Source organism: Sphaeramia orbicularis, chromosome 6 (genome assembly GCF_902148855.1).
Source record: "Sphaeramia orbicularis chromosome 6, fSphaOr1.1, whole genome shotgun sequence".
NCBI classification, from domain to species: domain Eukaryota; kingdom Metazoa; phylum Chordata; class Actinopteri; order Kurtiformes; family Apogonidae; genus Sphaeramia; species Sphaeramia orbicularis.
Genome location: NC_043962.1, coordinates 3,105,378 through 3,132,250, shown reverse-complemented (window position 1 = coordinate 3,132,250; position 26,873 = coordinate 3,105,378). Strand labels below are relative to the sequence as shown.

The 26,873-nt window shown below is 37.9% G+C and overlaps 1 protein-coding gene and 1 long non-coding RNA gene across 2 annotated transcripts in view; both read right to left on the bottom strand.

The window, feature by feature from the left end:
* Positions 1–26,487, bottom strand: part of LOC115421219 (pleckstrin homology domain-containing family A member 7-like) — a 154,296-nt gene extending 127,809 nt beyond the window's left edge. The window contains 3 exon segments of the mRNA XM_030137002.1: positions 25,759–25,816; positions 25,997–26,074; positions 26,179–26,487. Coding sequence (XP_029992862.1) covers positions 25,759–25,804 — 46 coding nt within the window. The 5' untranslated portion in view covers positions 25,805–25,816; positions 25,997–26,074; positions 26,179–26,487.
* LOC115421224 (uncharacterized) lies at positions 16,578–17,397 on the bottom strand. Its single transcript, XR_003935648.1, has 2 exons — positions 17,328–17,397; positions 16,578–16,744 (listed from the first exon to the last, which is right to left on the bottom strand). It is a non-coding gene; the product is annotated as an uncharacterized LOC115421224 (long non-coding RNA).
* Positions 26,488–26,873: the final 386 nt, after the last annotated feature.

Sequence of the window (26,873 nt, the reverse complement as noted above, 5' to 3'; positions counted from 1 at the left end):
AAAATAATGAACAAATGAACAAAATAAACAAAAACTAACAGACTTGGACACAATGAAGAATAATAAAGAAAATTAAACACAAACAATACAAAAAAAAAAAAAAAAAAAAAAAAAAAAAAAATAGAAAAAACATAATAATAACAAATTGACCAATATAAGGGAAAAAATCATCAAACTGAATCAAGGAAATAAATAAAAATAGAAGAAAATAAACAAAATAATTGACAAACGGAAGAAAACTGAGCAAAAAGTTTACAAAATAATAATAGTGGACAAAAAAAACAAAACAAAATAATGAACAAACGGAGGAATAATAAGAAAAAATAATGACAAATGAAAAGGAAAATAATGGGAATACAAGAAAATGAACACAGTACTCGACAAAAACCATAAAAAATACGTTTAAAAATGAGTAAAAATATCAAAGCAATAAGACAATAATGGACGATATGAGTAAAACTAGTGTTAATAGAATAATAAAGGAGGACTTAAAGGTTCTTCGAGGCTGAAGACGTGGATCCCAAACCAGCTGATGTTTCCTCCAATAGAAACAAAGCTCTGCTCAGATGACCTCTGACCTCTGACCTTTGACCTCTGTTGATCATCTGAACCTGAACCTTCGCCGTTTTCCTGTCAAACTCACTTCAACCACATTCTAGAACGGCGGCGTCAACTTTTATCAAAAACAGCCCAAACACAGGCCGAGGCGCCGGCGTGAAGGCGGCGTAACCATGGCAACGGCCGGGCAGGTGAGCAGACGGGGGTAGAACCTGTAAGAGGAACCTGGTCCTTTTATTGTGCAGATATCTGAGCTCCGACCAGATAAAACTGAAGAAAAACACAGCGTTGAGGGGGAATCCGAACCACAGATCTGTGCATGTGACGTTTAAAGCAGATGCAGGAGGTTTTTAGGCTTCAGTTTCAGCTTTTTATTTGTGTCCTTTTACAATCTGAACCACGTCTTCAACTGAGCTTTAAAAACGAAAACACAGGAACATGTTTGTGCTACTTTTGGTGTTTCAGACATAATTTAGTTGAATTTAACCCTTTCATTCCCAGTGTTCGGTCCAGTGTTCATCTGTTCTTCAGCTGTTCTCTTATATTCATGGGTTTGGTTGTTTTAGTTCCACATCAGACACACAGTGGACGCTTAGGCACCATCCCATAATACACTGACATTCAGACCATTACTGTCACTGTGCTGTTAGAATAGAATAGAATAGAATAGAATAGAATAAATAGAATAGAATCTTTATTTTGAGCATGTAGACAGTGAAAAAAGAAAAAAAAAAAATCAACCAACAAATATAAGTGCTGGTACAAAAATGATTGATAGCAAACAACAACAAAATAAATAAATACATAATAGTAATAGTAAATAAATAATACTACTACTACTACTACTGATAATAATAATAATAATAATAATAATAATAATAATAATAATAAAACAAATGAAATTAAATTATACATGCTCGAAAAGGAGTAGGAAGAAGTATAAACTTACGTACTCCTACCCCCAATTTCAATTCCTTATGATCACAATATAGCAATTACTATTTTTGCATGAATATTAATATAATAATAATAATAATAATAATAATAATAATAATAATAATAATAATAAACAACAACCACTATATAACAATATCACACATCCTTTTCCCTGTATACACTAATATGATAATACTCATTTATAACTTTTCCTACCAGATAATAATAAAAACTAAAAAAAGAACAAAAACAACAACAAACAACAAAACAAACAACAAAACAAACAAACAACTATACATATATAATATAATTCATAAATTCTACATTGTCCTATATAGTAATAATATGTTCATATATCCATATATAAACTAGATATTATCAGCACATATGTGTCAAAGCCCCACTATGAAAAACAACTGCCCCCCCCAGGCCCTTTACTCTGTGTATTTTGTAAAAATTTTGTTTGTATTTGTTTTGAAACTGTCTGATGTTTGGACATTGTTTCAGCTCCACACTCAGTCTGTTCCATAGTCTTACACCATTATTGGATCAACAGAATCTTGTCTTCGTGGTTCGACATCTTTGTATCTTAAAATTTGTCATTTCCCTTAATTTCTACCCTCCCTCTCTTTCCTGAAACATTTTTTTTTTTAATGGTTTGGTAATGGATTATTTTTGGCTTTGTACAGAAATTGTGCTGTGTGGAATTCACCATATCATTATATTTTATTATTTTAGACTTTAAAAATAGTGGATTGGTGTGTTCACAATACCCTACATTGTGAATTATTCTGATAGCTCTTTTTGCAGTAGGAATAGAATAGTAGAATAGAATAGAATAGAATAGAATAGAATAGATAGAATAATAGAATAGAATGTCTTTACTGTCATTGTACAGCTACAACAAAATTTAAAAAGTGCAATCATCCTAGCTGCCAAAAAAATAAATAATGTATATAAAAGAGTATATAAAATAAAATATATTAAACAAAACCCTAATGGCATAAATATCTAAAAAAAAAAAAAAAAAAGCAGCATAAAAAATGAACCCTTTCATGCACGGTGGTCACTCCAGTGGTCACTCCAGTGGTCAGTTCTTCTCCAGCTGTTCTCTTGTATATTCATGGGTTTTGTTGGTTTAGTTCCATTTCAGCCAACACAGTGGACACTAATGCACCATCCCATAATACACTGACATTCAGACCATTACTGTAACTCTGCTGTTCTAGATAAACCTGATCTGCACTGACATGTTTGACTGGAAATCAATTACCCGTTGTTATTATTAGACTGTAATTAACAGTTTTCTGTAACTAATAGTTTTTTGTTTTGTTTTTTGCATATATCTCCATTAACTGAGTAACAGCTAGTATTAGACTTTGATCAAATGTGAGAAAACATCAGATTAGCTGCATTATAACTGTTTTTATTTCATGGTTTTCACACAGTTTATCACTTTCTGTCTGGAGGCAAAGGGGTGAAGTGTCTTGCCCAAGGACACAACAGAACATGACTGGGACAGAGCGGGTTTCAAACCGCCAACCCTTCAGTTATTGGACTCTACCATCTGAGCCACGGCCACCCATGTTTTTTTTTTGGTCAATTCTTTTGCACCTTTTTTCAGGAAGAACTTAACTTTAAATATGTGTACATTATTTATCATTATTATATGTAATAAAGGATTAAAACAGTGTGCCACAGTAAAAAAAATTTACTTCATTAATTATGGAAAAACATCTGTAAAGCTCTTATGTCCAAAAGGGTTATTTTTTCAGGAAACTATAAAAAAACATGTATATTCTGAATAAATGAATGGAGTTAAGAGATGTAGTCAAAAGCCGTTTTCAACACTTTTCATTGGCTGAATATTTCTAAACCATCAAAAAAAAAAAAAAAAAAAGACCAAAAACGGAGTTACGAGGTTTCCACCCAACAGCGACACTATCAGCCTGGTTACATAAGTTTCTGTTCTTTTACTCGAAGCTCTGACAACCAGGGAATGATTGACCCGAGGACACCTGTGGACGTTACTGATTGACCTGAAGCTGAAGCCTGTTCGAGGCTGAAACGGCGCCTTTCCACCCAGTCAACATCATTAAATATAGAACAGAGCCGTGGATTCAGACGCCGTCCTTCAGCTGACATTTACACTGAATCAGCCTCAACTTTGGGCTCCAAAACAAACACAAACCGTTCACACCTTCAGGAAACAACGGCGGCCGTTGTGGACGGACGCCGGCGTCCTCTGAACCGGCGCGTCTTTGACTCGGTCTGAACAAAGCGTCTGTTTCATCACAGGACAAAGACCAGAGGATGTTCATCCCAGAAACAGCTCTGCTCATCCATGACTGGGTTTATTTGAGATTAAATCAGCAGTGACTTCAAGAACATTCAGGATTAATAGTTTTAATCGAAGTTTACAACAAAACACAACATTCTGTCCCTGAACTGTCTGTCCTCTCACTTTCAGTAACCGTTAAATTAGCTGTTAAAGCTGCTTCATGTTCGAAAAGGTCATTTGTTTAATGTTAGACAGAAAAACGTTGGATTTTCTCTCTGATACTTATAAAAAAAAAATTCTAAACTCAACAAAAACATCTTTAGAAATGATATTAGTTTTACATTTGACTGTTAGACGAAGCTGCTGAAACCTATGGCAGACCTCTACTGTTTACAATTATATTATTGAATAAATTTGAAAACTGTGACATCAGTTAGATTCACTGATTGAATTTAGAATAACAACAATCACAGATGAACTGTTCAGGTGTTGTTCAGCCTATGGCTTTCACTCATGGTGCACCTCAACAAAAATGCAAAACCAACACAAACAGGCCAATAAACATTAGCAGACACACATTAACCCCAAATTCACACCAACACCACAACCTGCTGAAGCCCTGCACAGAAAAACAACACACAATCAAGCAACATGCCCAATACCCACAATGCACTGCAGCAAGCATGCCACAATATGCAAATGGAGCCCGTCATGATGTTCTATGTAATAAACTTACTCATTTTTTTAAGTTGTTGTTAGAGATGAAGACTATTGAGTTAGAATGAATAAAAGTTCAAGTTCTTCAGACTGATGGGTGTAAGTGGATATCTGAAAAATATAATTCCTCTCACTTTCAATACCCGTTAAATTAGCTGTTAAAGCTGCCTCATGTTAGAAAAGGTCATTTGTTTTAATGTTAGACAGAAAAACGTTGGATTTTCTCTGATACTTAAAAAAAATAAAATTCTAAACTCGACAAAAACAGCTCTAGAAATGATATTAGTTTTACATTTAACCGTTAGACGAAGCTGCTGAAATCCATGGGCGGTGTAATAAGACCAGTTCACAATTAACCCTGTGGTACCCAGGGGAGCATATTACGCACAGTTTGCACCTCATGTTAAAAGGTCATATTATTTTCCAAATTTGTTTGAGGTCAGAATTCAAAAGTTGTTCATTTTTGCCTGATTTTTTAAAGTCCACTAAATCATCACATTATAAACAAAGTTAAATTCCTACACTAATGCTGCATTCGAGGCCATTTTTTGAGCCCGTAAGTCACGACTTCAAACCACGACTCACGACTTTGTAACGTTCCAGGCAAGTCACGCCGAACTGCCTGAGCGCAAGGAATTGTGGGAGAAAGATGTAAACAAACCAGCATGGTGGACCGTACGTTATGTTCATTTACAATCATTTCCGTTGCTAACGGTGCTTGCTTCTTAGGTATTGATGGAAACAGAGGAGGAAAAACGGTGCATAAGGCAAGAGAAGCTGTTCTACCTTTTATATTATATTTTTGTAGGGCTGGGCAAGTTAATGCGTTATTACCAAGTTAACGCATTCATTAAATAACCACACTTTTTTTAAATCTAACGTTAATGCCATTTTATTCTAACTCCTATTCTTCTGCTTGTGTGTGTGTAGCATTAGCTGCAGATAGACAACAGGTTTACCAAGAAAAGCCGGACGCCCAAAACTTGTGTCCAAATCTGTTCCTGTAGACTCACTGTAAAACTGACACATACAAACAAAATATGTCTGAGTTCTGTTCACTGCCTTAGTACATTTACATGGCATTATACATGTAAATGAATGGGAAAAAGATCGCTAACTCGATGCTAACTTGAATGGGAAAATCCATAGACACGCTAACGGTTAGCATTTACAGATTAATTTAAGATTTACAACGTCTTTTTATCCAGAAACAAAGGTTCACGTCAGAGATATTTGATACTATTCATTCTGACAACAACTGAACAGAAAACTCACAGGCAAACGTTTTTGGGGCCATACAAACGGAGTGAAAGAAACGTGTCTGTTAGTTCCTTCTTATGTCTGAACTGGCTACGGGAACACCGAAAGTACAAAACATATGTTAGTGCAACTTTTCCCACCACTAGAGGGCCCCCTTGTTTACTTTGAACAACTGAACATCACATATTCTTTTTCAGTCCGTTGCTCTGGCTGTGTGAACACTCGTAGGTAAACCATGGCTCACAGGAACAGGGGGATGTGGATCAGGGTTGGTTGACAATCAGTGTCATCATACGTTTCAACCAATGACAGCATTAGGGGTGGGCTTAAGACTCCTGTCAATCACTCACAACCAGAAATAAACTGGTGTGGACATAAACATGTGTAACAGTAGCGGTCTGTTCCATGGACGTTTTCATTTTAAATGTCTTCAGATGGTGGGGGGGGGGACACAGGTGTTTGGAAGCACTGACATGTGCAATTATTTTTATCAGCGGAGTACTGCAGTCTGAAACAACACTGAAAGGAATACACGCTGTTGATGCTGGCAACCACCCTGCATAAAACTATGCAATTAATCATGATTAATCACAGAAATCCACGTGATTAATTGCGGTTAAGAATTTCAGTTGTTGCCCAGCACTAGTTATTTGTATTTTGGGATTCGTATTTGGTATTAATTTATTCTTGCACTCATTGGACTGAAAACTAGCTAACACTAGAGCAGCTGCTGATTATGCAGAACATTTGCAGATAAATAAGTTAGAGCAATACCTTGTTTTAATAAACAATTTGCAGAAACACCACATCCATGGGGGGGCGCCATTGCTACGAGACGTCAGAACTCGTAACTGGGAGAACATGGATCTAGTACGAGTTCACAGGTGGAAGTCACAGGTTTGACTGAACATTCCCACATTTACACCAGTAGAAGGATGGAAAAGCATGAGTTATGGATGGACTGGAACGCAGCATAACACCCTTCTACCAAGTGAGTACAAACACACTGACACATTTAACATTTCACTTGACCCAGAACAAAAGATAATAAACAACTAATACAATTTTTAATAATAAATTTGAAAAAAAAAAGTGATTTGTCGCATAAAAAAATATGGTTTGTTTACATTAGAAAAATGGCATTTGAAGGGTTAAACTTACAACAGTTATTGAGTATTTGGTATTGTGTCTGTGGCTCAAGTTTATGAAATACAAAAAAAGTTTAAAAAAAAAAAAAAAGTTAAAAACAAACTGTATGAAAAACAGTTTGACACTGTGCAGATCATCCTCTTTATATGATTAGAGGACCTCTGTGGGTGGACACTGAAGGGTTCAAAGCCTCATGCAGTATTTCCAGGTCCAGGTGAGTCCAGGTGGGTCCGGTTAGTCCAGTTGGGTCCAAGTGAGTCCAGGTGGGTCCAGGTCAGTCCACCCAGGTGAGTCCAGGTGGGTCCAGGTGGGTCCAGGTCAGTCCACCCAGGTGAGTCCAGGTCCAGGTGGGTCCAGGTCAGTCCAACCAAGTGAGTCCAGTTGGGTCCAGGTGGGTCCAGTGGTCCCTGTCTGGTCTCGTCAGTCCAGGTGGGTCCAGGTGGGTTCAGTAGTCCCTGTGGGTCCTGTCAGTCCTCTGTGTGTTCTCCAGTCCTCCTCTTCCTCATTTCCCATCAGGCTGCTGTTTCATCAGTTCAGCGTCTGCTTCAGTGACTCATCGGCTCTAAAACTCCCACTGATGCGTTCAAGGTTGGAAACGCAGACGCTCAGACGTCTGACAAACACACCCACCACCTGAAGAAGAGGACTGAAGATGTGTGAGGACCTGACAGACGCACCAGGAGACGAGTAATGAGAGAAAGGAGGAGGAAGAGAAGGAGGAGGAAGAGGAAAGAGGAGGAGGAGGAAGAGGAGGAGGAAGAGAGAAGAGGAGGAAGAGGAGGAGAGAGGAGGAAGAAAGGAAGAGAGGAGGAGAGGAGGAGGAGGAGGGGGAGGAAGAGGAGGAGGAGGAGGAAGAGGAAGAGCGGAAGAGGAAGAGAGGAAAGAGGAGGAGAAGAGAAGAGGAGAGGAGGAAGAAGAGGAAGTGGAGAGGAGGAAGAAGGAGGAGGGAGGAAAGAGGAGGAGGAAGAGGAGGAGGGGAGGAAGAGGAAGAGGAGGAAGTGAGGAGGAGAGGAAGGAGGAGGAGGAAGAGGAGGAAAGTTATTAGTATTTGGTATTGAGTTTATGGTTCAAGTTGATGAAATACAAATAAAATGTAAAACAAATGGTTCCAGTACAACAAGCCCGCCCCTCGCAGCTATTGTAGGTTATGTTGTCATAGATCCAGATGTCATCATGTCTGTGCATGTGCTGATGTCATCATGTCTGTGCATGTGCTGATGTCATCATATCAACTGCCTCTATATGTGTGACAAGTTTGAAGTAAATAGAAACAAAACTGATGTTTTACAGACGTGTGAAATTCACCCTTTAGAAGTAATGGGAGAAAGAAAAGATTTTAAAAGAACTAAAAAATGTAAACTTTGACCCACTTTTCTCAAAATATAATCACATCTATTCTGGGTCACTGGTAATCTATAAACCACTTTGGTCTGAATTCAACTAATTGTTTTGCTGCTAAAGTGTAACAAACAAACAAACAAACAAACAAACAAGCCAAATCAAAAACAGTACCCTTTCCTCCTCTTTGGGGGGCGGGGTCATAATGTATATTAACCAGTGTTGGTGTTCATCGTTGACATATGACAGGATGAAAAAATAAAAATAACTGGTACAATTTATATGTGGAATATTGAAAAAAAACAACAGTAATTTGTGTTTTTTTGCATTTAAAATATGATTTGTTTAGATTACAAACATGGCATTTAAAGGGTTAAAAATATGACAGCTATTGAGTATTTGGTATTTTGTTTTTGGCTCAAGTTGATGAAATGCATATAAAATGTAAAAAAAAAAAAAAAAGTGAAAAACTAACTGTATAAAGTCCTTTACTACGGCCCTGTGCATGTCCTGTCCTTCAGGTCAGGCCTGTCAGACTCATGTTGGTTCAGTTCCATATTCAGCCCAGTTTGATCTGCAGCGGACCACACCAGTAAAGAATGACTGAAGAACCTAACAAATAACGACAATCCAAGTGTTTCTTTTTGTTTAGTACAAAAACACCTCAATTAAATTTGAAAATATTTACATTTTACAAAAAAGATGTGAATAACCTGAAAAAACAGACATTTCATTGGAAAAATTAGTGCAATTTTAACAATATTCTGCCTGGACGTATTATTTCTACGTGTACATTTACACAGTGTTCCATAAACATTTGGGAACAGGCAGAATATGTTCCAATTACACATTTCAGGTTGTTCATCTGTGTTTTTAGTTTAGCGGCCGACAGGCTGTTAGCTACTGTCGTCTGTCGTCCGTTACAAAAATTTCAATCGTCTCTTCTCCCAAACTCCAGTTGTGATTGACTTCAGACTTGGTCTACAGCTTCTGTATGATGATGTCAACACAAGGGATTGAAATTATTTGGATCCAGATCTGATTCTGGATTTGGTGTGACTTTGAAAAATTTTCCCATTATAACAGATAGGAAGTGGACTGATCCAATAAATCAGTATCAATGATATCAAGTGTGAATTTGAATTTTTTACAGATCTGATTGGAATATGACCAAAACACGGACTATTTCTGTAATAGAATAATACACAGAACTGGTGAGAAAATGGATCTGGATACATTTCCCAAAGCTTTGAATTTGGCCGATATACAGGGCCATTGGTCCGATTTTTATTTATGTATTTATTGCATTTTATTGTGAAAGAATAGTTTTGTAAATGTAAATATTTTCACAGTGTAATCTTATTTTTTCACTTACATTTTTTCCACATAATTTTCACAGAAAATGTGTGGTTGTCATTCTTTCTGGGTTATCGTGTTGTTCTTTACTGTAGATCACACTGGTCTGTATGTGGAACCTGAACCAAAAGGATTTGTTCAACCTGGACTGTTCAGGTTCAGTTTTGCACTTTCATCCTGCAGGGCCGGAATGGAACCTTTAGCAGGGGGGGGTCCGGGGGCCCAGATTTGGCCCCGGACCGCATGTTTGACACCTGTGCTTTAGGTGGTAACAGGTGGTCTGTGGGTCTGAAAGCAGGGGCTTCATTAATAAAGGCTGTGAAGTATTCGACCTCCATCACATTCTGAAAGCTGATGCTTGGTTAAAGTTCTGGTGCAGGATGATCATCTGCATGTTTTATTCTTTCACAGGAAGAGAAAATGGAGTCAATAGAAAAGGCTGATGTTTTTGAGTCTGTTTAACAGAAGTCGATGAATACTGAATAATGACTTTAACCCTTTCATGCACAGCGGTCCCTCCAGTGCACAGTTCGACTCCAGCTGTTCTCTTGTAGATTCATGGGTTTTGTTGTTTCAGTTTCAGATCAGCCGACACAGTGGATCTTCATCCCATACACTGGCATTAATGACGTTACTGTAACTTTACTGTTAAATCTGATCTGCACTAACATGTTTGAGTGTAAATCAACTGCTTGTTACTGTTATAGACTAATTAACAACAGAAAGTTGGTTTTTTTTTTGCATATTTCCTCCATGAAGTGAGTAATAACTAGTATTAGAGTATGTTCAAATGTGAGAAAACATCAGATTCACAGCATTAAAATGTTGGTATTTCATAGTTTTTTATACAGTATATCAGTAAATACATGTTTCTTTGCTTCAAAAATTAAACGCATGCACTGTAAAAAAAAAAAAAAAAGATAAGTTGACTGAACTGAACTACGTGAAGTCAACTTGTTGCTGGACTGAGTTCATTTCAGTTGACTTGTAGTGTCAAGTTTATGACACTTTAAAACACAAGTCGATGCAACATGCAGTCTGTGGACTCAACTTCCTGTATCAAATAAGCTGAACTTGGAAATATTATCTGAGAAAACTTTAAGAGATGTTGGTTGAATTTATTTTCAAGTCTTACAACTGTCAATCAAGTGGGTCAACATGGAACACAGAACTGATACAACGTGCAATTTGTTGACTCAACTTGTTGTGTCAAGTACTGAGGACTTCAAACTATTACTTAAGAGAAATGAAAAAGATTCATATAAACTCAAACAGTAACTGATACAAACACATTCTTACAAATTTAAACTACTGAACTCGTTGTATTGTCTGCCTCCGCCGCTACCACCGCCACAAGAATACTAGCAAATTAGCTACTGGTATGATTAGTATATTTTTGTATTATTACAAAAACTCTTATTTCCCCCCTCCCTCCCCCCTCTCCTTTCTCTCTTTCATTCACTTCACACCCCCTCTTCCCCTTTTCCCTGTCACCCTAACCAAGCTATACTGTTTAGTTGCTCTTTACATTTATGATCTTTTTCATTGTAATCTGACGTTGTCGTTGTTTGTCAGTACTCTGTCGTTGTTGTTTTGGTTTGTTTGTTTATTGTTTGAGTTTGTCTTTGTTTATGTGTTGTTGTTTTTCTGTCCACATTGTCTTGTAACTATTAGTGATGTGACGTTCATGAACAAATCGAATCTTTTGAATGGCTCTTTGAAATGAACGATGGGAACCGAGTCTTTATAAAGAGCCGTTCATTTAAAAAAAATTTTTTTTGATTAGTAACAGTGATTAATCACTGTTGTGTTTTGTGCAATTTTTTCTGTATGTTTCCACACATTTATTGTTCTTGTTTTGAGGAGAATAAATGTTATTTCATAAGAAAATGTTTTATTTCTTCTTCATTTTATTCTACAGACTAGTCCACAGAATGTACTGGGATGTTTTGCTCCAGTTCCATCATTTGTCTAATGTCACCTCTCATGTCATGGATTTAACCCACACATTTGAACTAACCATTCTTTTTTACGGTAAGATAATATTACTGCCGCGCCAATTAAACACCTTTAAAATGGAATGTCAGTCATCACATGGAGCCTATTTAGTCATTCAAACATTGGTGTTTCAAAAGAATGCAAAAACATAAAAGAGCCAATCTGTTGAACGACTCTTTTCGGTGAACGACTCCTGATTGAACGGCTCCCTTCAAAGAGACAAAAGTCCCATCACTATTAACTATCACTAATAAAAAAAGTAAACCAAAACTAAAAAAGACGCTGCTTGAACTTACTTCATCAAGTTACGGCCACATTATTATTATTTTTTTGCTCGTGCTCTGTTGCCACTCTCCTTGGTGGTGTCGTGTTATGGTGTCCAGCTTTGTGTACATTTTACAAGTCCAAGAAATACACGTTCATAAAAAAAATTAAAAATTCAATCGCATTGTTTTTCTCATGCCTAAAGAGGAATAAACCACTCAGGGAAAAAAATCTTGCTTAAGGTTCTCAATTGCATGAAAGGGTTAAAATCAGGTGAAGGTCCTGATGGTAAAGCCTCAGACGACTGGAACAGGCCTCGGTCCGACTCCTGCAGACTGCACTTAAGCTGATTTCCCATAAGCCTCTTTGTCACGGCTTGGTGATAGTATCATTGTGCTTACGTTGCCCATCATGCACCGCAGCGTCCACTGAACCCACCGACAGGAAGCGCCGACGGAGTCCAGTGGACGGATTCCACGGCAGTTTAACGTCTGCGATCATTAGACGGACGGCGGCGTCCTGAAGCCGCTGATCCTCCATCTGTTTCCACATCACAGATATGAGCGTCAGCGTCCAAGCCACGCACCAGACACGCTGATGTGATGGAGGTTAGTTCAGCAGCAGGGACGGACTTCATCCACTCCATTTACCCTTTGGACAAGTATTCCAAAGGTTTTTTATTTTTTACAAATTAAGTAGATTTATTAGGGTAAAACATGCTCATATAACTGAAAAAACACTATACACTGTAAAAAAAAAAAAAAAAAAACAGTAAAAAAAAACTGTATTATTCCAGCAGCAGGGGTGCCAAAAAATACTGTAAAATAATGGGAAATAACATCTCATAAAAATACGGTAATTTTCCATAATTAAAATACCGTTTTTTGCCCTAACTTTACATGAGATTTTGCATATATATACATATCTATATATATATATTTTTTTTTTTTTTTTTTTACATTTTAATGTTTAATGTCAGCCAATGCAGACCTCTACCCTGATGTCTTCTAGACCAATAGAAAGAACCCAATCTAAGCTTTGAGAAGACGTTCAATAACGACAACGGTTCAGGAGTTACAGTCATTGAATTCCATAAAACTGTAAACGTGTCACCGGAGACACAACTGTCATAAAAGGTTTCAACTACAAAGAAATATGGATTTGACACATATTGACACTGATTTATGGTTATATTTGATATGAAACTGTGTCATATTGAGGCTCTTATGTCCAAAACTATTATTATTATATTATATTATTACTATTATATTACTATTATTTTTCAGGAAACTGTACACTGTAAAAAAAAACAAAACAAAACATAAAAAAACAGTAATATTCCGGCAGCTGGGGTGCCAAAAAATACTGTTAAATAATGGAAAATAACCATCTCATAAAAATACGGTAATTTTCCATAATTAAAATACAGTTTTTTGCCCTAACTTTACATGAGATTTGCATATTTTATGACTTTTTAATGTTTAATGAAGAATATTACATGTATTAAACAATCAATTCCCTATACATACATACAACATATACATACATACATACATACATACATATATATAGATATATATATATATATATATATATAATTATATATATATTATATAATATATATATATATATATCTTATATACATATATATAATATTATATCTATATATATATATATATATATATATATATAATTTTCAGTGAGACTCAGTTGTCCAATCCAGTGATAAAAACTGTATTTGGACAGTTTATCAGTGCTTATACATTTTTACATTCACAAAAATACATTTATTCAACATTTTGTTGTGAAACCTCCTGTAATTACACAAGATATTTGTCAATTAACAAACAAGTCTGGTTCAACTGACAGAACTAATACTTCTGTTACGGTTTTCAGTAATTTTATCTCATTTTATTATTATTTTTTTACAGTATAAACTTTAAATTGACAGTTTAATCTCATAAATAGTGAAGAAATATTTGTGAAATTATGATACATTGCAAATGTATTTTAACTGTATTTTTAACTGTATTATTTTAACTGTATTAAAAAAGAAAAAAATTCTTATTCATTCATTCATTTTCTGAACCTCCTTATCCTCACTAGGGTCACGGGGGTCTCTTGGAGCCTATCCCAGCTACATAGGGGCGAAGGCGGGGTTCACCCTGGACATTTCACCAGTTCATCTCAGGGCTGAACATATAGAGACAAACGATCACTCTCACATTCACACCTATGGGCAATTTAGATGAACCCATTAACCTATCCTAACCTAGTGCATGTGTTTGGATGGTGGGAGGAGCCAGAGTACCCAGAACCCACGCAGACACAGGAGAACATGCAAACTGCACACAGAAGGGTCCCACCCCCCACCCCCAATCGAACCCAGGACCTTCTGTCTGTCAGGCACCAGTGCTAACCACTGCACCACCGTGTCGCCCAAAAAAATCAAAATAACAACACAATAACCCAGAAATAATGACGATAAATTTTCTTTGTGAAAAATTATGTGGAAAGAATTTAAGTGAAAAAAAATAACATTTACACTGTGAAAATATTTACATTTACAAAACTATTCTTTCACAATAAAATGCAAATAAATACATGAATAAAACACAGATGAACAACTCGAAATGTGTAATTTGAACAATATTCTGCCTGTTTCTAAACGTTTGGTGCATTTATGGATCCACTGGGATCTGGAGTTGTGTTCATAATAACATGGAATATTGGAGAAATTGTTCGAATTTTAGTTCCAAACTCCTAAATTTTAATAATATTCTGCCTGTTCCCACATGTTTATGGAACACTGTGTAAATGTACATGTAGAAATAATAAGTCCAGGCAGAATACTGTTAAATTGCACTAATTTTTCAAATGAAATTTCTGTTTTTTTTCAAGTTATTCACATCTTTTTTGTAAAATGTAAATACTTTCATAATTTAATTGGGTTTTTTCATACTTAAACAAATAAAAAACCTGGATTTGTCATTATTTATAGGTTAGAAGTCATTCTTTTACTGGTGTGGCCCGCTGCAGATCAAACTGGGCGGAATATGGAACTGAGCCAACATGAGTTTGACAGGCCTGCTCTAGTACAAGTTCATGTGTGGGAAGTCACAGGTTTGAGTTCCATTCCAGTGCATTTTCACCAGTAGAAGGTTGGGAAAAATACGAGTTACGGGTTGCCTGGAACCCAGCGTTAATTCACTGATCATGTACATGTTCATTAAAGCTCAAATTAAAGTTGAGGGTTATTCTATCAAAAACAGAGAAAATTGAATTAACAGTGTCTTTGAGAGGTAAAATCTGTCATTAACTGAACATAAACCCACTGTGTCCATCCACTGTCATTGATCCAACTCCATGGGTTTTACTGGTGAGTCAATGTTGTAGAAAATTACAGCGTTTCCATGGTAACTACGGAGCCTCTGAACGTCCAAATGGGTCATATCTGATGACCATGAAAAGATGAATAGCTGTATCTTACACCAGTTATTTACATGGATTGATAGGCTCAGTGGATCAACAGGAATTAGACATTTACATCAGAAGACAGTTTTGGTCGACGGCAGCGGTGGCTGTTTGGATTTTATGGGTTAAAAAAAAAAAAAAAAAAAAACAACTCTGAGGACTTTTACCTGTTTTACTTTTCAGACAAGAAACCATTCATTCCAGAAAGAAAATCTACACAAGTCCTTTTTTTTTTTTTTGTCATAAAACGATTCCATTGGTCGGTCTTCACATTGGTCTGACAGTTTTAGAAATATTTAACAAATAGAAAGTGTTGAAAATGGCTTGCGATTACATCTCTTAACTCCATTCATTAATTTAGAACATACATAGTTTTTCCAATTTCCTGAAAAATAACCCTTTTGGACACAAGAGGTTTCCACTCCACAGCGACAATGTGTCAAATCTGTAATTTGCAGCCATTTTACTGGTGAGTCATGATGTGATGGATATAAAAAACATATTATTACCTGTTTTTAACACATGTCCCAGACCTGTCTCTCAGATCCACCCCTCTGACCGTAAACCCGGTCCTCCAGAACACATCTGCACATTTTTAAAGCTGTAATGCCATTTTTGGATCCTTCTGATTTACTGTTGACATATTAAAGGAGTTAAAAGATCCGAAAAGTGAAAAAGTCTCTAAAATCTTCATTAATCAGTAAAAGCTTCATGTATTTGAGCCGGTCTGGTCCTGGACCACAGGAGGTCCACCCCCTCTGGTCCAGACCAGGAGCCCCCAACTGAGAGCCCCTGAGACCATCTGGACCCCCAGACCCACATATGAGACCAACATAGGACCAGAGAGAGCGGTGCTTTAACCCTCCAGTGTCCAGGTGAGCAGATTAGGCACACTGTACATTCATGTTATTAAAGGTCAGATTTGAATGTTTTTAAGGTTGAATATTTAACTTCACCCTGTTTTGTTTACTCATTTATGTTGACATACGTGATGCAGTTTTATTTCACTCCTTCATTTCCTATTTGACACCATCATGTTCTGTTATTTCTGCCCTCTCCACTGTGATACATTCCCAGTTAGTCATGTTTTCATGTTTGCTGTGTTCTTCTCTTTTATTGTGTTGTGTGTTTACTATGTTTTTATTCTGCTGTTATGCACTTTTGCTTTGTCTGTCAAAGCACTTTGTAAACTCAGTTTTTAAAGGTGCTATACAAATAAAGTTTTTTTTTCACCATATGTTTTAGGTCAGAATTTAAAAGTTGTTCATTTTTTTCATGTTTTTTTTTTTTGTATTATTCTGACCCATTCACTAAAATCATCCCATTATAAACACTGTTAAATTCCTCCACTAACACCTTCTACCAAGTGAGTACAAAATACACACTGACACATTTTAGCATTAAACATTTGACCTAGAAAAAAAAAAAAGTATATTAACCAATATTGGAGTTAATCATTGGCATTTGACGAAGAAAAAACAGAAAAACTCATGTGTTTATGTAGAATATTGAAAAAAACAATTTGTGTGTTTTTGCATCAAAAATAGGGTTTGTTTCCATTACAAACATGGCATTTAAGGGGGTAAAAATATGACAGTTATTGAGTATTTGGTATTTTAGTTATGGTTCAAGTTGATGAAATACAAATAAAATGTTAAACAATGGTTCCAGGCACAACAAACCCCGCCCCTCGCACATATTGTAGTTTATTTTGGCATCGATCCAGCTGATGTCATCATGTCTGTGCATGTGCTGATGTCAACATATCGACTGCCTCTGTATATGTGACAAGTTTGAAGTAAATAGAAACGAAATTTGTTACAACAATTATAACAGTTTGTTTTAGGTCAGAATTCAAAAGTTTCGTGTGACTTTTTAAATTCTGTCCCATTCACTAAAATCCTCACATTATAAACACTGTTAAATTCCTCCACTAACACCCTTCTACCAAGTGAGTACAAAATACACACTAACACATTTTAACATTTCATTTGACCTAGAACAAAAAATAATAATGTATATTAACCAATGTTGGAGTTAATCATTGACATATGACAGGATGAAAAAATAAAAAAATAACTAATACAATTTTATGTAGATATTGGAGAAAAAATTTTTTTCGCGTTTTTTGTATCAAAAATATGATTTCCATTACAAACATGGCATTTAAAGGGTTACAAACATGACAGTTATTGAGTATGTGGTATTTTTGTTTATGGCCCAAGTTGATGAAATATTAAAAAAAAAAAAAAAAGTTAAAAAGTTCCAAACAAACTGTGAACATTCTGACACTAGTCCGACACTGTGCATATCATGTGCTTTTGGTGTTTAAAGGAGCTCTGGGTGAATACCAGAGGGTTAATGACAGCATCCACTGATCACAGCGTTAGTCTGACAGCTTCACTTCACAGCACAGGTATGTGAGGTGGGCGTGTCCCGGAGGTGGGCGTGTCCTCAAACACATACTTAGACCCTGACACTCGTCCACGGGGACGTGAGGAGCGAGTCCAGACAGAGACCCCGACCACAGCAAACAGCCAGAGGCATGAAAACAGCCGGATGTCAACAAGGTGTGGACGCCGTCTGTCACCAAATGTTCTCAAACGCACCATGAGTCAAATATGAAGGATGTAACGGGTGGTCTGTTCTCTGATGGTCCGTAAACGCCTCATGGTCCAATGACCGCCCACTGTGACACGGAACAGTCCAGATAAATCCGGCCTACAGACCAGTCCGACAGTAGTCCACCTGGTTGTCATAGTGACGCACTGTAAACATGTGACATGTTCAGTGTTACTGCAGCTGCACCTGAGTCCAGAACCAGATGAAAGTTGAAGTTTTTCAGGTAACGTTAGAGTTGATACGACAATGGAACCGACCTCAACATCCGCTCCCACATTTTCACAGATTTCGGCCACGACATTAATAATGTCCAATGTCGCAATGTAACGACGAACAAACGCACTGATGCAGTTACGATTCTGGACCGACCAATCAGTGATCTGCATTATTTCACATCTGGTAACAACACCTAGTGCTGCCTGTACTGATCGATCATCGATAACTGATCTGAAAATGTTATTACTAAAGGTGTACCCCAGGGTTCTATTCTAGGCCCCATAGATTTCTCCATATACATAAATAACTAGTGTTCAGAGAACACAAACCTCCACCAAACACCCTGAACAGTGTGCATGTGTGGATCGACTATTTCTGTGGAAATCCAACAGTTTCCAGGTTGTTCCATACAGCAGAAACAGTTGAATCTGGTCCCAGTCATGTGTCTGTCCAATTAGAGTCAATTCACATCAATATTAGTTGAGTTCTAGTTTTAAATGTGTGGGAAATGGGATTTTCAATGTTCAGTGTAAATGTCCACAGAGTCCACATTCCACAGTGGATGTGGACAATTTAGTTCCAGATACAAGAGATTGTTCTAAGCTACAGGTGGATCCAACTGGAGGAGAATCGGAGTCATTTTGAATTTTTGATGAATTTTGGAAAATGTCTCAATGATGACAGATGGAAAACTGTAGATGTTGTGACGTTGAACTTTGTCCTACTGGGACCAAAATGGAATGGGTTGGTCCCAGGGCCTAGGCCTATCTGTGAGGAAGATTTGGGAAAGGGGTGGAAGAGTTTTACACTAAAGTTGCTAAAAAACAAACAAACAAACACAAAGCAAAGTGATCACAACACCTCCTGGTGGAGGTAATGCTGACTCTCCAGAACAGATTGAATCCACTGTCCTGCATCTGAAAAACTGCTTCATCAGCCTAAAACCATCTGCATGTTAACAAATCCACATCTGATGTTCAGTCTGGATCTGATCTGGTTGTGTCGCTGCTACACTTAAAGTACTTGATGACGTCACACTGGCCTTAGATCGTAAACAGCACTGCGCTTCCATCGTCATTGATCTGACTAATACTGCGACATGTCGTTAGCCTCATACCAGAACTGCCCAAATCCTAACTTTGGCCAATATCGTCAATATAATTTTAATGACTCACCAGGTTAAATGAAGGGTAAAAAATAAATAAATAAATTAAAAAAACTTGGAACATTTTTAGTGACTAGGTCCACCCATACAGACCCAAACCAAAGTATCTACTCATCTATAATGTTTAATACCCGTTGATCCACTAATCCTATTAAATCATGTCAATAATTGGTGTAAAATACAGTTTTTCATCTTTTCATGGTCATCAGATATGACCCATTTGGACGTTCAGAGGCTCCGTAGTTACCGTGGAAACACCGTCATCTTCTACAACATTGATTCACCAGTAAAACCCATGGAGTTGGATCAGTGACAGTGGATGGACACACTGGGTTTATGTTGAAAAAGTCACTTATTCTTCAGTTTTCTGTTTCTGATATAATAACCTTCAACTTTAATCTGAACTTTTATGAACATCTACATAATTAGTGAGTTAAATTTAGGAAAATTCATGAGTTACACTGAAAAAAAGGCCAAATACAGATGAAAATATTTTAACAAATGGTGATAAATTACTTAAGAAAGGTTAAATAGAGAGAAAAATGTATTTGGGAACTGATGCAAAAGTAGCACTGAGTCTTTATGGGTTAAAGTGTTCTAAAACTGTCGTGTCATAAAAACTCTGTCGTGGATTATTTTACAGACAGGAAACTATCAATTACAAAATCAGTCAGTTAATTCTAAACATAATGGAGATGGATCAAAAACCTTCAAGTGATTAAAAAAAAATATAAATATCAAATGTTTTTTTTTCAATATTAAGGCAGATTTACAGTTTTAATGGTTTGTTTTCTGGTTCCATGAACTGAAGAGAAACACTATAAAACTATATATTGTATTAATATATTAAAAGTATGAAACAGGTGCATTTGGAATTTGAAAAGTTTCCAGAGGAAGAATCTGGACTTGGACATTTTTCATCATCCAACCCAAGTTAAAGGTTTATTCAACGTCTGGAATGATGAAAGATACTGAGACGAAGACAGAACGGAATCTAAAACCAACAGAAGAGGCTGAAACTGGAGGGAAAAAGAACGTCATAGTCCCTTAAATGGACCAATGAACTTGGTCCTCGGGGTCACATGACTTTTATCCAAACAGCTTCAGGTGCGACTTGTCCTCATGTGGAAACTCTGAGCCCAGTCCTGCTGGAATTTCTCATCCCGAAGAAACAACAAAGACCAGTAATAACAGCTGTGATATTTAATATCCTCTTCACATGGAGGGTGGGGGGTAGGTGGGGGTGGGGGGTGGGGGTCGGTTTATGTAACAGAACCTGAACCCGAGGCTCACGTGTCCAAAAAATGTTTGACATGTTTTATTTCCGACTAAAAGAACAACTGGGCTCTGTCTAATTCCTGGAGGGTTTACAAGGGGCAGAAACAACCAGTCTTTCCCCCCCACTCCCACCCCAACCCCCCCACCCCGGGTTTATCTGATTCACCAGCCATAACAGAGTCTTCACTGTTTTAAGAAAAGTCTGAGCCTTTAGAGCAGGGGTGTCAAATAAACCCACCGCCAAAGAGTCTGATCCCTCCCACGGGACGAGTCTATGACATGAAAAAATTATACTGAAGATATTAACAAGCAACGATGTTTGAATCATTTTAGTTCAGGTTCCACATTCAGACCAATATGATCTAAAGTGGATCAGAACTGGTAAAACAATAACTAAATAAAAAAATAATATAATAAATAATGACAGCTCCAAATTTTTCTCATTGTTTTAGTTTAAAAAAGTAAAATAATTTGAAAAAGTTTACATTTAAAAAGTAAAAAAAAGGAATAATACAAACAACCTGAAATGTCTTCATATAAATCAGTGTAATTGGACCAATATTCTGCCTGTTATTAAATGTTGTGTGTATTTATAGATCCACTGTGATCTGTAAGTTATAATGTACATGTGGAAATGATAAACTGAGGTAAAATATTGATAAAATTATACTTATTTTTATTAAAACATTTGAGTTTGTTCATATTATTCATATTTCTAATGGCTAATTTGTAGATGTAAATACTTTCATTATGTAATTTTACTTTATTTTCACTCTGAAACATAGAGAAAAGTTTGGAGTCGTCATTATTACCTTTGCCAGGAGGTATTGTGATGGCTTTGCTTTGTGTGTTAGCGTGTGTTTTGTCTGTTTGTTTGTTTGTTTATTTGTTAGTAAGATAACTCAAAACATTACGGATGGATTTTCAGGAAATTTTCTGGAAATGTTGATACTGGCACAAGGAAGAAATGATTCAATTTTGGTGGTGATCAGGGGGGCAGATCTGTCTTGGTGGAGGTCTGCGCTCTCCGAGTGCTTTTCTAGTTTATGGTTGATTGTGTTGTTATTTTACTTTAGATCAGATTGGTCTGGATGTGGAACTCTGACGTCCTTTGTAGTTAAAATCTTCAGTGTAATCTTTGCGTTTGACACATTCATCCCTGGGGCCAGATTGGACCCTGTGGCGGTCCAGTTTAGGCCCCCGGGCCATATGTTTGAAAGCCCTGCTTTAGACAAACCACCTGATTTACGCTCAGATTCATCAGAACCAATGAGTCCGACCCCCCCCCCCCCCCCCGAACATGAACTGTTCCTCAGACTGAGTCCAGTCCATTTAAAACTAAACAATAACTGCAGAACTGGGCTGTTTCATGGACCATCAGTGCACTGACCAGGTTTTGAATGATCCCATTCTCCTCATAACTCTTCATGACACTGACTGAGGCGTCAAACTGATAAGCAGACGTTCATGACACCAATAAAAGCAGGTTCTGTGAAGGCAAAGTCCAACCAGGACGAACTGAAGGTTTAACAAACTGATCAGTCACATTAAAACCAAACACCAAGTTCTTAAACGCAACGATTATCCAGTTTTAACATGTTTAGGTTTAAGATCTGAAGACGTTTATCTGTTTTACTATCCTACAGGTACCCAGGTGAGTATATTATGCACACTTTGTACTTTATTTAATTAAAGGTCATATTATTGTCACACTGTTTTGTCCATCCACTAAAATCAGCAGATTGTAAACACGGTGAAATTCCTACACTAACACCCTCCTACCAGCCATGGCTCAGGAGGTAGAGTGGGTCGTCCAGTGACCAAAGGGTTGGTGGTTCAAATCCTGCTCTGTCCTAGTCATGAGGCTGTTTGGTAGCCACACCTCTGTCAGTCTGCCCCAGGGCAGCTGTGGAGACAAACATAGTTTATGACCACCAGAGTGTGAACAAATAATGGAAAGTGCTATAGAAATCTAATGCATTATTAGAACTAAGTGAGTACAAAATGCACACGGATGCACATTTGACCTAAAATAATAATGTATAGTAACCAGTGTTGGTGTTAATCATTGACATATGACAGGATGAAAACAAACACCAACTAATATAATTTATATCTAGTGTTGAGAAAAAAAAAGTTTGTGTTTTTTTTGCATCAAAATATGTTTACATTACAAACATGGCATTTAAGGGTTAAAATATAACAGTTATTGAGTATTTGGATTTTATTTACGGTTCAAGCTGATGAAATGCAAAAAAAAAGTTAAAAATTGTATGAAAAACCTTCTGACGTCAGTACCCTCTGTGCATACTTTGTGCTTTAGATCACAGGTGTTAAACATGCGGCCCGGGGGCCAAATCTGGCCCGACAAAGGTTCCATTCCAGCCCTGCAGGACGAGGGTGCAAAACTGACCCAGAACAGTCCAGGTTGAACAAATCCTTTTGGTTCAGGTTCCACATACAGACCAATGTGATCTCCAGTCAAAAGAACAACACAATAACCCAGAAATAATGACAACTACAAATTTTCTTTGTGAAAAATTATGTGGAAAACATTGAAGTGACAAAAATAACATTACATTGTGAAAGTATTTACATTTACAAACTATCCTTTCACAACAAAATGCAAATAAATACATAAATAAAAACACAGATGAACAACCTGAAATGTGTACTTTTAACAGTATTCTGTCTGTTATTAAATATTTGGTGCATTTCTGGGTCCACTGGGATCTGGAGTTGTGTTCATAACAGATGGAATATTGGAGAAATTGTTCAAATTTTAGTTCCAAACTCCAAAATTTTAATAATATTATACCTGTTACCAAATGTTTATGGAACACTGTGTAAATGTACATGTAGAAATAATAAGTCCAGGCAGAATATTGTTAAAATTGCACTACTTTTTCAAATGAAATTTCAGTTTTTTCAGGTTATTCACATCTTTTTTTATATAAAATGTAAATATTTTCATCATTTAATTGGGTTTTTTTGTACTAAAACAAAAAGAAAACCTTGGAGTTGTCACCATTTATAGGTTCTTCAGTCATTATTTTACTGGTTCTGGTCCACTGCAGATCAAACTGGGCTGAATGTGGAACTGAACCAACATGAGTCTGACAGGCCTGCTGTAGATGATGAGGACCCGTACGAGCAGAGACCAGACAGATGTTTACACAGCCGATGCCTAGAAGGCCGGAGTGTCAGTTTGTGACCAAGGGTCGCCGGTTCAATTCCCTGGACAGGCAGAAAAAAAGTTGTTGGCTGATGTGCCCTTCAGCAAGGCATTTAGCTCCCCAGACACTTGACATGTCAACCCCACTGCTCATGTGGTGTGTGCATGTTCTAGTGATGGGTTAAAGGCAGAAGGTTCGTGTGTGTGTGTTTATAACAAATAAAGGAGTCTAATATTTAGAAAAGAACCCACTGAACATGAGTCCAGTTGTTTTTGACGTTTGACAGTTTTTCTCCCAAACACATTTTGTGTGACGTTGCCTGATGGATGAATTAAACCGAGAGAAAAGTGAAATGATCGGTTTGGCTAAAAGCTGAAGTCCGCAGTAATGGTCTGAGTGGTTTTCACCGACCGATTCAGTTTAATTAAACACAACAGCATCATTCACAGAAAACAGCTCCAGAAAGACCAGCAGACGAAAGGAAACCAAACCCACTCAGACACCGACGGAAAAACTGCACAAACACAAGTACTGCAGGACCAGAGAGTACTGCAGATACACAAGTACAAGTACTGCAAATGTGGACCAGTACTGCAGATCACAAGTACAAGTACTGCAAATGTGGACCAGTACTGCAGATACCCAAGTACCAGTACTGTAAATGTGGACCAGTACTGCAGATACCAAGTACAAGTACTGCAAATGTGGACCAGAACTACAGATACTCAAGTACAAGTACTGCAAATGTGGACCAACTACAGATACTCAAGTACAAGTACTGTAAATGTGGACCAGTACTGCAGATACCCAAGTACCAGTACTGTAAATGTGGACCAGAACTACAGATACTCAAGTACAAGTACTGCAAATGTGGACCAGAACTACAGATACTCAAGTACAAGTACTGTAAATGTGGACCAGTACTGCAGATACCCAAGTACAAGTACTGCAAATGTGGACCAGAACTACAGATACTCAAGTACAATACTGCAAATGTGGACCAGAACTACAGATACTCAAGTACAAGTACTGTAAATGTGGACCAGTACTGCAGATACCCAAGTACAAGTACTGCAAATGTGGACCAGTACTGCAGGACTGTAGTAGAAGTACTGAGGTTCAGACTGGACCCAGAGTTTCAGAACCACCAACAAAACATGTTATTTTTGACAATAAACAGAATTACTCCTCTCCGTCAAAACCTCAGTTAATAAAAGAACTGATGCATTCATTCAAATAATCACAAAGATCCAAGTGTTCGTTCAAGATCAATATTATTGATTATTTATAAAACTGTTTGACAGGTGAGGATTTCTACAGGACGGTCAGTAAACGCATCACACTGCACCTACAAGCAGGATTATTTCAACACACCTGGATGTGAGGGTCAGGTTTACCTGTAACCATGGTAACCATGGTAACATACATCTGTAGAGCATCACCACAACGTGAAGAAACAGGAAAGTACAGAAAGATCTCAGAGATGAGAACCTGAACGCAGCATCATTCAGACGCGTTCACAGTGGGGTCATTAGAGGGTCAGCTGGTCACGGTCCTAAATCCACCGAGTTAATCCACACAGGTGGACCCTGAACGCAACACTTAATTTACGAACATAAACAGACCGTGAACGTTACATTTAGTTTAGAGAGACCCGAACGTTACATTGAGAGGCCGTGAACGTTACATTTAAAGACCACGAACGTTCCATGCATTTCCCAGACATTACGAGACCGTGAACGCTGCATTAAGAGGCCCTGAACGTTACATATAGTTTTAAGATACCATAAACGTTACATAGAGAGACCCTGAACGTTACATTTAAAGTCCATGAACGCTCCATGTATTTGCTGGACATTACGAGACCATGAACGTTACATTTAGTTTAGAGAGACCCGAACGTTACATTTAGGGCCGTGAACGGTCCGTGTATTTTCCAGACATTAAGAGGCCGTGAACGCGTCACTCACTTGATGAAGTAAGTGGCTCCTTCGTCCCGTGAATCCTTCCTCCCATCCCTGGGCAGATCTGCACACACACACACACACACACACACACACACACACACACACACACACCACACACACACACACACACACACCACACACACACCAAGTTTACTCTGCATCGGAAACAAACGGGAGGTCGGTGAAGTACACACGGCGGCGGAACGGCCCGAACCGGCTCGGAACCGGGCCCGGTTCTGACCTGAGCGGATCATGTGGTCCGGAGTTGACGGGTTCTCCGGAGCGGGGGGTGGATCCAGGTGGTGTCCGGGTTCCGTCGCTGCGGACACAAACAGACACCTGTTACCCGACGGAAGCACCGGAGGACCGGAGCGGAGCCCGGAGGACCGGCACCGGCGGCCGGGCCCGGTACGGAGGACTCACTGGGAGAAGAAGACCCGTCCGTCCGCGCACACGCCGTAGGACCAGAGCGTCCGGGAGCGAGTCCCGGTCCAGAGGAGCCGCCATGTCCGCCATCACAGCCGCTGCATGTCCGCGGAGACTCCCGGGATCCGGGATCAGCGGAGACCGGCGCCGCCTCAGGACCCGGATCAGGATCAGGATCGGACGAAAGGAAAACCCGGACTGACGTGGTCCGCAGGTGGTCCCAGGTGGTCCACCGGGGCTTACCGGAGGGTTACCGGAGGGTTACCGGGGTCCAGAAGCACGGAACACGGGTTTATGTCAGAGGAGGAAGAGGAAGGATGAAGAAGAAGAAGAAGAAGAAGAAGAAGAAGAAGAAGAAACACACAAAGGACAGAGTTCAGGAAACACACACACGCACCTGTGAACACAGCAAGACACCTGACTATATAGAAAATAAGGTAGAATATGGAAAATATAACAATATCCATAGCATATATATATGTATATATATATATATATTATATATATATATATATATATATATATATATATATATATATATATATATATATATATATATGGAGAAGGTGTGAAAACAGACAGGAAGTAAAAGTTTCAGTGTTCTCAGGTAAATGATGTCACCACCGCCTTCATCTGGATCATGAATAAAGGATGAAACATGTTGAAAACATCAGGTTTTAACCCCGACCACC